The sequence below is a fragment of the Aptenodytes patagonicus genome, chromosome 6 (genome assembly GCF_965638725.1).
Source record: "Aptenodytes patagonicus chromosome 6, bAptPat1.pri.cur, whole genome shotgun sequence".
Classification (NCBI taxonomy): domain Eukaryota; kingdom Metazoa; phylum Chordata; class Aves; order Sphenisciformes; family Spheniscidae; genus Aptenodytes; species Aptenodytes patagonicus.
In genome coordinates, this window is record NC_134954.1 from 53,214,310 (window position 1) to 53,231,935 (window position 17,626).

The window sequence follows — 17,626 nt, forward strand, 5'->3', positions numbered from 1 at the left end:
AAAAGGGATAGAGAGTCACATCCTTTGCTGGGTCCCATGAATACTTCCTCTCTTTCACCTCCCACTCTGGATGGATATTGGGTGATGCCTGTTTAATAGCAGAAAAAAACAACTCTTGTCTTAAGTTCTCCGGCAGAAGCATTACAAGAAAGCAAGTCACGAGTTCTCATGTACAAGCAGTAACTATCAGTAACAAGCAGTGACTATTTGGAAGACTCACCAAGGCTGCCATCAGGACTGGTGTCACTGATGCACATCACCACTTGGACATATGTTTTTTAATTACCATGCATTACAGTCTCTGATCTTGAGACTTCGTCAGAGAAAAAAAAGTGAAGTTGACTGTGAAAATCTTTGTCAATATCAGCAAGGGAAAGGAATAGGTTTTCCAACATATTGTTGGACAACGTACGTTGTCGTCCCTTCCTAATTTTAGCAAGGGCATGAAATCCAGTAAGAACGGTCTCCTTTTCATCTCCTCAAAAACAGGAGAGAAAATCAAAAGGAAATGCAGAAATAATCACATCGACAGAGCTTAGTTCAGAGATGGGGACAGAATATAGGACCTCATACTTCAAAACCATAAGGCCTTCTCACTTTTCCTAACGTGTTCCCTGCACATGAGCAGCAGGCTTTTAATTGCTACTAGAGATAGATACTAAAAGTGAAGAATTACTGGATGCCCTAAGCTAGTACAGAACACAAAGAGATGGAAGAGTAAAGTTAACCAAAGCTGTGCAGCCTGTACAAACCAGTCTGGTTTACCCTGAATGTGAAGTCAAGGTAATACAATGAGTCAGTTCAGCTGCCACTAAAAGAAACTCATACATCTGTTCAATGGTTCTTACACTGACAATGTAGTTAAAAGGAAGAAAATTAATGATATAAAAAAGTAAAACTGGATCTGCTACTTAGTGGTTGCCATTTTCAGGAAAATTAAAAAAAAAAAGATATTTTTAGATATATTTATAAAGTGCTTAGAAGTTCTTAGAACATTTTACTCATTTAATTCTTAGATCTACATGAGAGTATTAGCCAAATACATGTACACACACATGTACATAGTGATATAAATAGATGGATAAATATAGGGTTTTCAAGAAATACTTTCTTGTCTTCTATTGAAGCCAACATTAAATCTTTGCTGTTGAAAATCCCAAAGGTAACACTTTTATTAAAAGCTTACATTTATTATAAATGTAAAAAAGTAAGTTACAGCTGTTCTCAGGCCCTCTTTTTTTATTTATAATGGAGTAAATTTTGCCAGAAGCACATGTTAGAGATATGTAAATAGTGAGCAACACTGCATGGGCAGAAGTTACAGAAAGAAAGCAATTTACAAAGGGATGCTTTATCTGGTTTGCTTCTGAACATCCATCACTTTTTATTTAAGAAAAAAAAAAAAGAGAGCCCAAATCTTGAGTTCTTGATAAAGAATTTTCCAATACAATGTGACATATGGTGAGTGTGCGAGCACGTGTTGGAGGAGGAGATGGTGGCTCAATGGATTAGTCATTTGCCTTTCACCTCTGGAAGCATAGTTAAACTCAGTCCTGACCAGAGCTGCACAGTATATTCCAGATGGCTAAAGTGGGCCTAATTAAAATGAATTCAGTGATGTCACCTCGGATCTAAGTGAATCGCATGCACCACTCATTTGGCATTTTGGCAATGTCAGTTCACAAATGAAATAACCAGATTAAAATCCTCTCTTAAGTCTTTCGGGACAACAGTCACATTGCATGGAAATACATGCTATCGTAACTAGAAAACGTACTTTTATAATTTTATTATCTGTTGTTTTAAATTCTAATTAATGCATTATTCTAATACAAAGAAACATTAAATGAGACTTGCATGTGAGGTAAATCAGTGCAGCAACATTTCAGTCAGATGATTCAGTGGATATACACTGATTTAAACCAGCTGTGAATCTGGCAATATAATTTTAAAAAATTCTTTATTTTAACAAAATATTTTTTCCTTTTATGTAGATGTAAATCAAAACAATACAAATCCCAATTACAAAGAAAGACTCAGAAGTGCAAAGTATTGTTAACTCAAACACTTTAAACAAAATCACTCTTTACAATTTGTCTCTAAGTTAAAAATTAGCATTTTCTAAGCTTCACAGTTTGGGAAAGTGTGACTGGAAGAAGTGGGGAACACCTTGTGTACCACTTTAGCCACGAGTCTAATAACACCTGTGTATTCTGAGAACCTGTGATACAGATATGCTGAAGTAGGGTAGCTTTTTCTTCCCCACCTAATTTAAATTCACAAATATTTTGTTTGCTAGCAAGGGTGTTTTCCCCCATCTGAAATAATGACTTTTTTCATGTAATATAATACACTCAGGAATTGTATCCTCATGTATATTGTGAGGGTTGGTTTTTTTCTAAGTTTGTTTTTTCTTCCAACATTTCTTCAATGGATAGTGAACTGCTGGGCCCACAGAGATCTCCAGACCACCAGCTCATGTATTTGAAAGGCATCTGTTTATTTTTAAAATGCAAATGCAGCCTACCTCAAAGACTGACTTGCAAGAAATGAACAATCTGAACAAGTCAAGAGGTTTCCAATCAGGAGCTGTGTTCCTCCTTTATATCAGGCTATGATCACTTGCTGTCAAAACCACTTAAACAATATCCTGGAATCTGAATGAAGTCCCCCCACAATTAAAATGAGCAGGATAATCCTGCAAGAATTATTCAGGCAAATCATTTTTCACACAGTTTAAAGTAATGATAAGGTCATTTACAAAAGAAATCAGCGCCTTTGAAATGCTGACAGAGGACTGCCTGGAGGAGGGCCATAGATAACAGTGAAGACTGGCCTCCTAACACTACCCTCGCAGTCTTTGGAACTGATTCTGATGAAGAGAAGGCCCAATAAGGTTAATACCCCTACTTTGATCTCTGTCAAAGCGTACCAGCAAGAATTAATTTACATTTCAGATGAAAAAGGTTGACAGCATGAAAAGGCATCTTGTTTCTGGTATGTGAATGTGCTGTAATAGATCGGGAATTCTGAAAGGAAGTTCTGAGGAAGCTAAAGGGATAAGCCGAGCGGCTGCTTTTATTGGGAAAGAGATGAAAGGAAAACAAATTTCAATATGCGCTGTTCTGTAGAAACATGTAAGCCAAATGCTTCCTAAATTTCAAGGCCTGCTTGAGCGGGGTGGGGGGAAGGAGAGGGAAGTACATATATTTTAATTATATGGTTTTGCTAATGTCTGGATGACAAATGCAAACAATCTATCTTACTGCCTGAAATGGTTCATTTTTAAAAAAAAAATACAAAGGTGATCATACTCCATTTTACTGAAAAGCTGCCTTGAACTACACGCTCACATTATAAGATGTGCAGGGAAGGGAGAGATCTGGAGCTGCTTTTGTCTCCATGTCACTAGGCACTTGGACAGTGTAATGTAAACAACAGAAAGACTGTCAGTGTATTTTAAAACCTGGAAAATGGCCACCATCAGCAAGCATGAGCTTTGATTTGAAACACAGAATAATTAGCATGTAGAGAAGAGAAAATGTGCACAAAAAGAATTTTCAAATAAGAAGTCCTAGATATAGGTTTCCAAAGGCAGACAGAAACGTGTTGAGGATTATTATTATTATTAATTATACCCCTTCGAATGCAATGCTAAAGATAGGAGGAGCAGACAGCCTAATTAATACAAAGGTGCACTGTGTCACTCTTAACCCTATAGTCCTAATGCTTATTCACCCAGGCTGATCACTGAAACTGTCAAGTGCCAGGTTACAAAGGAAGACAGTGTGTGTGTTGGTGGGAAGAGTGCTAACAGCATTCCTCCAGCATTAGGTCCAGAGGGCTCAACTAAAGTGTCTAAATTCAAGGGTATGCGTACGCTCCCACTGCCTCTGCTCTGCCATGTTCAACACAGCATCTAAGAGATGGCAGGAAGGAACACAGCTCTGAATCTCTCCCATGTGTGCAAACAGCAGAATAGATCAGTTCTTTCTCTAAAGAGCTGGTAATGAGTATGCATCTCCTACACGCCTAAGAAATCTGGCTGGATAAAACTTTAAGGCAGAATGTCCCCTACAGTCTCCAAGTGATACTGCTACACACCAGCTTCCTACTGAACCTGAGATAACTCTCATCTTAAGGAACTGGTAATAGTGTGACAGTGATGGGTCAACTGTTTCACTTTCCTTTTTACGGCAAAAGGCTGTTGTAAGTCAGGAAATCAAAGTCCAGGCATGGCCAAGTATAAATATAGCAAATACTCCAGAAAATAGTTGCAGGGGGTACTTTAAGATCTACTCTCTGTGCTATCATGAAAACAATAGAAAATGACAACACAAAGGAGAGGAAGAAGGGGAGAGAGTGCTTATGCAGTCCTTCAGTGCTTGTTGTAACAGTAGAAAAAATTTCTCTTTAACAGCTCTCCATTTAATAGAATATTCTGCATTTGACCCTAGAGCTATAGTTCATAATTCTACATAACAGTATGCATGCAAAGCTATAAATTATTATTTTATCTTAATGATATTCTGTTCCTTTCTGTAACTAGACTGGTATTCTGTTTTCTGCTGAAAGTAAGAGCGATGCTTAATTTCAGAGTAGCAAACTTAGACAAAAGAAAACCAAATGAATTTACTGGAAACGGCTTGAGAACAAAGTAAAAGAATATTTAGAACACATCTTTTTCAGATTGACTTTAGACTATATGATACAGAATAGAGAGGGGACAAAGCTTAAGGAATTATAGCACAGGAAGCTTGTAGAATAAAGGTGGTACCTTGGTTTATCTGTAAACACATTTGCTACAACTCATTTTTGATCAGCTACAGTCTTTCAACCTGGGGTTGGGCAGGGAAGGTGTATCACACTGCATCATATGGAGGCCGCTTCATATTGGTAGCATCTGAACACACCATTGAGTTCACAGCACTGGTTCTTAGATTTCTGCACCATATGGTACCCTGCTCTCTACTCAAGACCTACACAGCCCTATGGGCCTGTTCCTCCAATAATCTCTTTAAAGTTTATTCAAATTCATATTGATATGGCTGCATAGGAGCCTGGCAGAGAGTCAAAAGATTGGCCAAAGCTGGCAAACCCAGCAAGCAGTCAAAACAAAAACCTGGCAATCTGCCAAGATCAGGGGTCTATACAAAAACGGAGAAACACATGTCCAGTGCCTCCCATCCACACTCTTAGTCAAATCAATCCAGTGCTTCATACCAGCTCTACATATAGTTGAATCATACTGACTGTGCTCAGAAGAATCTTAAAGAATTAACTCAACAGCTTTTAATCAGTATGTTTTGCTTCCACAGAAGTACTTACAAAAAACCCGAAGTGCCTGATACCTGTCACTGATGTCATTTGATACTGAAGAACAAACGATCAGAAGTAATGTTTTTGATAGCTTTTGTTTGGACTGTATGTATTTCTCTTGGCTATAAACACTGACACATGAAATCACCCAGAGCAAAATAGGTGTTGGCAACCGAAGTAATGTTTTAATTACCTGCTTGAATATGTATAGCGGCATCAGTTCTTCTGTTCCTTATTTCCTTGTACTTCCTGCGAGCTTCATATCCTCTCCAGGCTAAAAATACAAAACCATGTGCTGGAAATTACATTTATTTAAGGAAGTGCTACAGAGTCTACAAAGTCAGAGATGTGCTGAAACTTTCATCCCTCCTGCCATAACCACTCCAGCCCCCACCCCCAATACCTCTTCCCCACCCACCCAGATGTTGAACTCTGGGTTCACGACTGCAGTATTCACATCCCCACAACTTCAAACACCACTTCACTCGTCCAAATTTTAATTGTCACCATGTGCTCACTGATGTCCTAACCCAAAAGGCAAAGGTGCATGATCATGTCAGCACAAGAACTCCCCTCCTCACACAGCTCCCCAAATTTGATACAAGGAAGCCTGTTAAATTACTGATAATCAGCCTCTCAGGCCCACCCCATGACGTATGTTATCTGGAATACTAGTATACATGGAGGGGGGGGGCATACTACTGCATTTCATTTATGTGCTGCATGCTAGCGTAGACATACCTAACAATATTTTCATTTTCTGCACTGGCATCACATCCAAAATAACAAAATATTTAAATAAAGACATTACCAAATACTAAGATAACACCTTAGAAGTAAATCAGTAATATTTGCATCAATTAGCTGGAGAGAAAAGCACCTCCAGTTATTTTGATTTCATAATAACTATTACAAATGAATAAATAATGTACGTGCAATTTAACAGCTTGAAATGCAAAGACACCCAATGAAATAGGGAATGTAAACATTTACCTGACTGTATGGTAACAGCACTATTTCCTCTTTTCTCTTTGACTTTCTTGTACCTCCTTGCTCCAAGCCATCCCTTGATATAGGCTTGCATGACCACTACCCTTCCTATAACTTCTCGCAGGAACAAATTTAACTGCTCTATGTGGTAATACTTTAGAAAAACCTGAAATGGAAAAAAAAAAAAATTAGTATTACATGCAGGCAGTAACATAACCTTTTGTATTCTGCCTTTTCATTAGTCTTACGTCAGCCTATTTTAGGGCACTGTTGCTGAGAAAAGTGGTAAAATACTGGTTGCTGATGTCATAGCAATCTTGTGAATCGAATATTTTCTCTCAGTGTGCTTGTGGAATTTCATTATTCCACTGATTATAATCACCCCATTGCAAAATAAACCACATATTTATCCCTTTACAAAGTTAACTGGCATGGGAATATTTTCAGGTATCAACAATCTTGAAATATAGCCTTTCTTGACAGTGGGAAGATAAATCCTGGGTTGGATTTGTTTTTAGACATAATACTGTCTAACAGCATTCTGCTTCAGAAGGCAAATCCTATGGGTGCTTACATATACTTTATCTGGGTCTTGAGCAGGAAAATTCTCCTTGTTTTTCCTTTGTGCACTGTAAAACAAGTCAAGATACTGTATACCATCCTTTTTATAGAAGTCATCCACTACATTTTAAATCATGAACAAAGGCTCTTGACAGAGCCAGAAGGATCTCACCTGAAACCCCACAAATGGATAATGTACTAACCAGGCTCACAGGATGGGCCAGAGTGTGACGTTTCAGTCATGCCATGATTAAGAGCAGGAGGAACTTCAGGGAGGCACTACCACAGCAGGCACTGACAGATGTACTGTCCTTATCAAGGCAGCCATGTGCAGAATGCGCTTTGAGGAGGTACCCAGTGCACCCCTCCTCTTGCAGCACTAACTCAGCTGGCTTGGGAGGGCACCTCCGTAACCTGGGAGGCTAACTGGAGCAAATTCCTTGCTCTTTTGTTCATTCATGCAGTACTTTTCAAACCACTATTAGACATGTTTTGCTAAAAGGATACTATCCTTGAGAAAATGTTAGCACCCTCTACCTTGGTTTTCCCAAGAATCCAGTTGTCTAGTTTGGATTTCTCCAAAATGGCAAGACAGTTTTCTCTGCTACCAACAGGAGTCTCATGTGCCTTGAATGCAAGGTAATAATACCTGCAAAACCAAATGACAAAGAAAGAATTGACTTGACAATCAATATGTACTTTCACTACTCTTCTCTAGCTCAGAGCTGCATCTCTAGAACTCACAGGCCAAACTCTCCCTTATACTCAGTCCTGTTCATAAATCATGACACAGCTGTCATGAACAGATATTTGAGCATATACATGACATAGGAAAATAAGTGGTACCATAGCGGCGACAAGAATCTGCTGCATACTAGAAATCCCCAGTCAGTGTAATCATCCATAAAGGTCTTTCACAAACCAGTGCAACTTAGGAAACACCCAAGGTTGTTCTGAAGTTTTCAGGTGAACAAGTGAATGAATGACAGCAAGAAGAAGGAAAAGTGCTAGAAATCAGAGTAATAGAAAGGAAAGCAAAAATAAAACCTTTGGCATAATGTGTAAAATAAGTACGCCATCTACAGAGCTGCATAACATACTTTGGCACAGTTACATCTCTCTGCAAGTTCTGTTGAATAAGCAGGTGCTCCCTGAGGTGTTCAGTGCACCTTTACAGATTTCTGAGTGGGAGAAAAGTCAAATACTAGCACCAAAGAAAGAGAAAAGCACCAAAAGTAAGTTACTCATGACCTGATGCCTGTTTCTTATGAGAAATGCCAAAAAAGGCATTTCAGAATCTTTCAATATGTTAGTTACTGGTATCGGTCATTTTTGACAAAGAAATATAAATGGCCTTGACATTCTTTGGGAAGCATAAATCCACATAAGAAGTCCAAGGCTCTTGAGCTTGTAACAAGATCACTCCCATCAAAGGAACTCAGGGGAGCTTCCCATTTTCAGTATGCCTAATAGAAAGACTGAGGATTCTCAATTGGTGAGGATAAAGGCCAGCACTAGGAGGGTAGGCAGTGAAATGATACAGTGATACTGACTGATTATTGAAGCTGAAAGGCTGCCACTGTGTGTGAAGAATAGTTTACAGTAAAAACAACTCTCATATCAATCTTAATTTACCGACAGCAAGATGCTCAGACTGCATGAATACCTACCTGTGTTTCACACTTCCAGAAGAGGTCATATATATGCATAATTAAAACAACTGGCATTGCTATCATATTGGCAAGGATTTTATCAGTGCTGATTCACCAACTAGCAGCTATTTTAAAGAAAAAACAAGTTAATTACGCCTCATATGAATGTAATAATTTTCTTTACTCACAAGGATTTCTGTGGTTATGATTAGGTTTGTAAGTCTTTAGGCACGATGCCTTTTTTCTCTTTGATTGGGATAAACAATTAATTGGAATGGTTATCATCAATTTTAGTGGCCTTTGGAGCAGGCCCATACTAAACAACATTGACTTTTCCTTTGTCCACGTTCCCTTCCAAAGAACAGCCCCTAACAATTATGTGAAATAACATTATTTTGCAAATAGTTAATGAAAAAGGAATGCAAACGTCTTTGAACTGAATTAAGAATGAATGGACCAATCCCTACCTGTAAAGCCACCATGCATTAATGAAGAATGGTTTTATAGTATTTAAGTAACTCTACTTGCAAACAATTATGTTAAGTAACAGCAAGAACATGTGTCAGTTAGTTTACAAATTTAAGGTTATTTTAGCACAAGTATACTGTTAGATGGTAGCAACCGCCACCTCAGCTCTCATTTATGAACCGCCATGTGTTGTCTTGGTCTTTATTAAGTTATACTTCTACAGGTGCTACTGTACATTGTGTTTGAGAGGAACTGGCAGGTTGAGCAAACCATTCTCCTAACTATTAGCATGGGGAAGAGCCATCAGATGTTCTTTAAAACATAAAGAGAAGAAGCCAACCGGTGAACCTCAAAGACAGATTCCTCTGTAGCCACACAGAGGCATGAAAATATCCCACCTCATACTGGGGAAAATATGGAGAAGCAATTAGAAAGAATGGAATAGCACAAGACTTTTTTTTTTTTTTTTTAATCACGAGAATGTGATTTTCAAATATTAGCTCCAGTTAATCTCTAGATATTGGCTCCAGTTGTCACAAGAAAGAAAAAAGAACCACTAAAATAGTCAGTAAGAGGAACAAAATGATGTCTGAAGGCTGAAGCACTGGAATCAGGCCTGGACCAGAGACATAGATATTCACCAACTGGAGACATTGCCCACTCTGAATAATGATAGAAGATTATGTATTACTGAGTTATTTTTAATGCAGTGACGTTCTCAATAACGTAATATTGCAAATTCTTTAGCCAAGTCTTTCAAAATACTAAGAGTCACACCATTTAGTAGGTATGTAGAAACGTGGTGTATTTAAAAGAAAAAAAAGTACGTTTCCTCCACCTTATTACTGAACTTAATGATGCCAGTTTTCACACGACAAATGGTATTATGAGTTGCACTCATAAAACTCAGATTTAAAATATACATATCGCAAACAATTTGTGGTAGCATGCAATTTCAACAGATACTTGACAGATACATCAGGGAAGTTGCACTAATAGTAAATTGCTGTTTGCTTCAAAAGCCAGTTCAGATAGCCACGTTATTTACACATGTATGTAACTTAAGCAGTTCCTTTCCTTAGAAGGAAGGAAGGATTCAAGTGAGTGATAATATCAGTTTTCTGGTTGTTCATACATCTTTTAAGGCATGTTGTAGTTGGGAATTTTAAAACCACAGAACAGTTTTTAGATAGCACTGATGCAATAGAATAGTCAAGGGGGCTCTCACAATTTTTGAATCTTACTATCTTATCAGTGACATTCTAATTACTGAGAAGTTGACAAATACCTGACTAAAAAGTATTTTTGAGCTAGGCAATTTACACACCTGACTATACAGTTCTGTTTTTGACAAACTTCAGTATCTTTCAAATGTAGTACCCTCTCCATTAGCTCTCTTTCATGATCTAGAATGTATTTGCTTTTTGTACTCAGAAGAAAAACATAAATAAAACAATGCCCATTTTTCTTATCAAATCCTATTTAACAAATGTTTTTTTTAAATTTAAATTTATCTGTCTTCTAAGGAAGCAAGCCATTCAGAATGACAGTAACTTTACAAACATGGGAATTACTTCAGTTTCTGTATGTAAACATATTGTCTCCCAAAATGTCACGAAAACTTCCTCTAAATGGTGTTTTTCCAAATGTTTTGATTGACCCAAGCACTGCACAGAAGACTCCTGTAACTGGTTAAACATGCTGGGATATCAGTTTTTCAAAATCAGGTCTTCCTGTTCCTTTTCAGTTAGGTCATCAAAAATATGGCAGAAATGGCTCTACTCATCAGAAATAAGGTCTAGCAATATAAGACTGGCAATTTCTTTTTGATTATCTCTCCTCCAGAACTGCTTTTGGAGTTTTCATTCTGCACAGTAAAAGGTCTCTAGATTAGTGTTCCAAAGCTCAAATCCATGTATTTTTTTTAAGCAAACACTTTGTTTTCTATCTGGTGCCTGTTTTCATGACTGAATCACATAACTACAGATGCACAAGTAGTTTGACTTGATGTGCTCAGGATATGGCAGCACAGCATGTGCCACATCGGGTCATCCATTTATTTTACCTCATCTAAAATCTTTGTACAGCAATGGACCATATGGAATATTTTGGAGGAAGGTAAAATGTTTCACCTTAATGTATCTGGTAAAAGCGTGCAAATATTGTACATGGCAAAATGGCACAGAAAACGTCTGGGAATGCACCCAAAACTTTGAGGTATATGCAACTACAACTGTTCCTTTTGATTTATTGGCCTAGTTTTATCTCTATCATACTTATGTAAATCTACTGTACAGAGATCACAGAGTGACCTCTATTTACAACATTTCACCACGAGAAGAAACCAGATACTTAATTTCAGAAAAGTAGAGCTAGAAATCACATTTGCTTCCAGATGAGATGAAAATTTCACAACTCTACTTTTTTATTTCCATATTTGCATTTGTTATTCCAGCAGAAAATGCAGTAGTCTGGAATACTTCAGTGCTCTTCTATGTTAAGCCAATACTTTTATTTCTATTTTTAAAAATAAAGTTTATGGTACTTCATGTGTTGTTTCATAAACATGCACATATCTGTGCAAAAATACATTATTTTCTTGGGTTATACATCCTGCTCGAAAATTTCCTACATGTGACACATATTCATCTACATGTTTCCTACGAGTACTTGACTAATCACATTCTCAGTAGTAGTAAGACTAAGTAAGAGAAAAGTAATTCCCCCTCAGAAAAACTAATTTCTCAGAGCTGATGAAACTCTGGAATTATGTATTTCTTAACCAGTGATTCTTACACTGCACTACAAACTATCCTTCATGGACATGAATAGTATTCCAGACAAAACATACATTAAAATGGGATTAACTGTACTTAGTAGTCATTAGGTATAAACCAACTTTTTTTAAAAGTTGAATTTATCCCCAGACCAACAATTGCAAAGCTAGGACATGCAGAGTTAAGGTTAAACATTAAAGACATCCAAGTATGCTAAGATATGGAAAACTTCAGAACGATGCTATGCATTAACTATCTGATTATGGCCAAGGCATTTTAGTGTTGGTGGTTTCAGATTAGATAAACTGATTGTAAACAAATGGTTCAATTTCTCTCCCCTCCTTAAAGGGTGAACTGTGGAGCTGTTCAATAAATAGCATTTAAACACCACCATTAACTACAATACCAGTGTCTTTTACTAAAGTTCCCTTCACATTCCAGACTTAAAGGCAGCATCAATTCTACACAATTAACTCAAAAAAGTAATGATTAACCCTTTTTCTCTTTAAAACAAATCTTTGTACTATAATATACTGGCCTGAGGTGGAGAATGGATAATGAAAAGCATGAGGTGCAAGAGGGCAAAATCCCTTTCTAGCCAGACCCCCAGCAATAGCAGGGAGATTCTCAACATTCCAAAAGACGTTTGTTCCTTCTCAGCCCTGGAGTTGGAAAGTTTGAAAAAAAAAAAAAACATGTTTTTAGCACTGAAAGAGCCATTAAATAACTTTCAAAAACTCCTAACTTGTATTGGTTGTATCTCACCTCTTTCAGAAACTTTCACATCTGAATTCATACAACTAATTACATTTGACTCTATATTGAGAGTATGAATGAAAAAATGTAAATTAAAAATGAAAAAACATCTAAGATACTCTTGAAATTCAGTACCAGATACCTAACACTTATGCTGGAAATCATCAGATAAACATAGAATCACAGAAATACTCTCAGAAAGGCATAATTTGGTCCATTCTGCATATACAATTCATAAGGTGTTAGCAGGCTTTTCACTCCTAGAGGTTTCCTATCTTCTCCATCCTGCAGCCATTTACCAGTGTTCTGTGAATGACAAGAGTCTAGAAAGTATATGTGGAAGGTACAGTAGATTACCATATTTAAAGTGTACAGGAACATTATACAGATCTGGTGAAATCTTAAAGCCACTGAAACAAATAACAGGCATTTCCATGGATAACAGTAAAAGCAAAATATGGGGGATATTACAATTTTGTTTCCAGAAATTACTTAGGGACTTTGGTACAGTGCAGACTCAGTGTTAAAAGTAAGTTGGCATTAAAAATGCATAATTTTAAAAGCAAGCATTTCTTTTCTCTGTAGCAAACCTGTTGACTTCTAATTCAATTTAGTGCTTCCCTGAGTTTGAATAATAAACAAGTCTATCACCACTGAATTTTTGGGGTTAGAAGAAAGCATGTAGTGAGGTAACATGTTTTACAGGATTTTACAGTATTTGACCAGTTTTTATACCTAGCTCCACTCAACGCAGAACGTGACTCATTAAGGTCAATGAGACTTTATATGGTCATGAAAAATGCAACACTGACAGTTTAGAGACTGTGTGTACCAGGTGTACCAACAGTGACCTTATGCAAATTTGCAATGCGAGATTGAAAAAGCAGAACCAACCTCACTGGGATCACTGTGATAGTAATGGCACTGGTATTGCCACGAGCGTATGATCTGAGCAACATCATCTGGCTACTGTGGAGTAGGTAGTGCTTATAGGAAAAGTGTATCCTGCATCCTAATGCAGTACAAAGAACTTTAATGCAGAACGTAAATGGACAGAGAAGAAAAAAGCCAATCCTTAAATGAAACTTGTACAAAACTTCTCAACACATTCCTATGTGCTTATGAGGCACTTCAAGCATGACAGCATTTAGCACCATTAGTCTCTCAAGTCCCTTATCTTTCAACCCATGGTACAGTATATGCCACATTACATAAAAGGTGCATACAGCTGGGGGATATGTGGTGAGGACACACCTGCACACCACATCATGTCACGTGAAGCTCCAGGGGCCTGGGCACTCGGATATAGCAAGGAGTGTCCCATCCAGCGGGACTTTCAGTGCAGGTCCCAGCTAGAAAGCACACCTCCCTTATAGCTGCTGTGCAGTGCATGGTCACTATGTGGCCCCACAAGCCAGGCACACCTGGTTGCCTGATCAGGTTAATAACCTGTGTCTGAAACCTGGGATTCCAGCCTGAGAAAGGGGCCATGCTGCTTCACAGCAAACATGTAAGAGAGACACATGGTGGTGTGGGGTGCGAGACAAGGCCAACAGAGACAAAGTGCCTAAGACTTGACAGGTCTACAGTGTTTACAGGGGCTGCAGATTACATTTTCCTACTTTAAGTAAAAGAATATGTATATTTATATACATAAAACAGATGGTTGTATACTTGGCTGAAGAAACATTGTGTGAATGAGTTACAATTAAGTCCTCTCCTCACCATCTGTTTTTTAACCCAATAAACTACCTCCAGGTTTGCAACACTGTTCTACATGAAAACAGAAGACAGTAAAGAGTAACATTAGACAGAGCTTTATCTTTTGTTTACCTCCCACCTGATAAACTCTGAATGGTTCTGTTCCCTGCCTTTGATTGTTTTGTCCTCATATTTCCTGCTAAGAGTTTACAAAACAGCATTATTGAACAGGCAGATAAGAAGCACACCTATTTGTTTAATAACATCAAGGGAGAAAAAGTGCTGGCTCATCCATTTTGTTGTTCAGTTGCTCAAAAGGATCAAAATACCAATTAACTTGCTGGCTTAGAAAATCTTTGATATCCTCACATTTACTGACATTTTGAAACTCTTGTTCATACTTGCCTAATGTCTTTTTGATTATGAACAAAGAAGTGCCAATCTGTTTAGCATTTGACCTGTTTTCTCAAGCATTTTTATGTATTCAACTACTTAGTTCCTAAAAACACTTGACTAGTCATGGCTGTAAGTTGAAGAAAAATGTTTCTTGTTCCATTGATAGCTTTTTTTAAGCATTGCTCTTCCCCCCCCCCCCCCCCCCCCCCCGCCAAGAGCAAAACAGAATATAATTTGTTTAAAAATAAAGCATGAACTGAACAAAGGAGCAAGAACATCCCCTCTCCCGCCCCCCATTTATATTCTGTACTCAGGAAGTCTTCTATGCTGTTGGGCAAATTGCTACATCTTCCCCCCCACTTCCCTTGTTGTGTTGACTTTCTTTCCTGAAAGAATTACATCAAGTTGGACTAAAAACTTGGGGAGTATCTGACAAAATGTTAAACACAACTTGCCCTTATCTGCAGGAATGGAAAGCTACAGTCAGTGCTACCTTTATTACCATTACTTTTCAAGGTTGTACTCAAATTCAGTGCACTTGTGAATGAAAAGAATCTACTGGTAAGAGGAGGCCTAATTTCCTCTCAATTTACACTAATTTCAGTGGAGTTAATCTTAGTTCACTTATGTGTAAATTGGATAAAAGTTAAGGTTAATAATTCTGCCTTCAGCCTCTTTAGGATGTTGCAAAGATGTGTTAGTGATCACAAAAATTAATCACTCTGTTAAACCTGCTTTAGAATAGTGTGACCTTACTAAAATTAGTCATGTAACACAAAAAAAAGTTGGGGGAGATCATGTCTGAAAATTAAATTGCTTTGATGGACAAATGAACATGTTAGTTATCCTTCCTGGGATATATATCTCTAGTGTTTTCCTATTACATATTCATTTGGCATACTAATATATTAAAAAGCAGAAAATGTCATAATTTTTCAGAATGAATTGATTAAGCTATGGTTTACCGTTCAACATCCCTCAATGCAAGGGCCACAGATTTCCAAGCCCAAATGACTGATTTACACACATAAATTTACCTGATCTCTGGGTTTTAGAAAGGCCTGTGAAACTGTTTATATCTCCTCTTTCTCAAAAACATAATCACCTCCTTCCCTCTAGCATCATATGAATGACTTGCTTTCAGTAGATTCATTAACTCTATATTGTCTGGATGAGCAACTTCCAGTTCAGAAAATAGCACTAAATGCTTGATTTAGGCAATTGCTACGTGTTCCTACCGTTGAGTAGTTGATCGCTTAATGGTACTGCTTCTGCTCCATTATTGAATTATCAATCCTACAGACTGGAAAACCGTAAATACTACACAAAAACATATTTTAAGTCTAGAGGAAACCATAATGATAATATATACATACTGTCATCATAAAGACAGTAGCATTTCCTGAATCAAATGTATAGCTTTCTGAGATTGAGAATAATATTAAAGCCAGTAATAGTAGCCATGACACGGGTTCAGGTAAACAGAGATCTGGTTATAATTCATGATATCTCCAAGATAAATGACTACGAGGCTACAAAGCTATTACAAGGAATATTTCTAAATCTAAAGCTTTTACATCAGTTCGTTCTTAAGCATGTGCATATTCTTCGTATGATGGCTGAAGGTCACTGACCTTCCAAATCCTTGTATTATCTAAACATGATGCATAATTTCCACTTGTTGCCTCTACTGAGGAGACCACGGGGACAGGCTTGCTACTGAATACTAAGTGCTCACTGCTGCTCTCACATTGACTTTTCTCCATTAGAGCTCAGATATCTCTTGTAGTCTTTATCTCTGATAGTCACTGCTCTCATTAGAGAATCAGACCATACATGTACAAACCAATATTTGTAGAACTTTCTGTATTTAAACATAGAATACATTTTATTGAATGGAGTTTTAAAACAACAGCCATGCTATAGAAGTCTTACCTTTTCACAAACTCTTCAAAGAGGATGCGATGAGAATACCCTTTTTGACGTATTTTGACAGTTTCCAGAATTCCAGTGTATCGTAGCTGCAGTAGAACTCTCTCATGAGAAAATGTCAGTGCTTCTCGATCATCGTTAGGTTTAATGCAGCGGATAAAGTGAGGCTGTCCAACAACCATTTTGGATAAAAGATCCATGAGGGAATACTAGTGAGGAAAATAAAAAAGATGCACGCACTTGACAAAAAACTGCAATGCAACTACTTAAGCAGGAGATACGTATTTGTAAACAGTATGTAATGCTTGATTATATTTTAATTTGTAATGTTAATCTGCATTGACATTTTATTAATTTTTAAGCTCTTGGTTAAAACCCAGAACCTATTAAAAGTTTTCAGTTGTAAAAAAAAAAATAAATTATTATTCTAGTTCTTATTTCTTACTTCTTACACCTTTCTTTTTGCCTCTCCTTATACCACATTTCTGTAGTTGAAGAAGGCCCATATTAAAAAAAAAATTGCAAAATGTCCTAACTAGAATTCTACTGTAGGCACATTTGACCAATCAAATATCCCCAACAGAAGAACAAACTTTACTGTGAAACAATCACAGAAATTCACAGAAAATCATGGGGGAAGGGTTGCAAGAAGTCATCAGTTCAGTCCTCTGCCCAAAGAGAACACTAGATGTATCTGTACCATTTCAGACACATCTCTGTTAAATCCATTTTTCAGAATCACTGAGGATATAGACTGCACAATCTCCCTGGACAATCTACTGAAGTGCTGCATTACCATGACTATTTATAATGTTCTTAACATCTAACCTAAATCTTCCTGCTGAAATGTAGGCCCATTACTTCTTTTCCTATCCACCCTGGACATGGAAAACCATTTATTCCATTGCATTTTACACTAAAATTAAAAAAGTGTGATCAGATCATATATATCTGCTTTTCCAATGACTCCTCTGAATACTGATACTTCTGCTCCATCCTCACCTCATTAACCCACTGTACGATAAGTATTTGTTGCAAATACGCTCAATCTCAAAATCACATACAATTCCAAGC

The 17,626-nt window shown here is 37.3% G+C and overlaps 1 protein-coding gene across 1 annotated transcript in view; it reads right to left on the reverse strand.

Moving 5' to 3' along the window:
• The window catches only part of MYO3B (myosin IIIB), a 200,858-nt gene that overhangs the window by 58,008 nt on the left and 125,224 nt on the right, over positions 1–17,626 (reverse strand). The window contains exons 27-30 of the mRNA XM_076340762.1: positions 16,556–16,761; positions 7,408–7,519; positions 6,313–6,475; positions 5,513–5,593 (exon numbers count right to left, since the gene is read on the reverse strand). Of these exons, the coding sequence (XP_076196877.1) occupies positions 5,513–5,593; positions 6,313–6,475; positions 7,408–7,519; positions 16,556–16,761 (562 nt within the window). The remainder of the gene's footprint in view (positions 1–5,512; positions 5,594–6,312; positions 6,476–7,407; positions 7,520–16,555; positions 16,762–17,626) is intronic.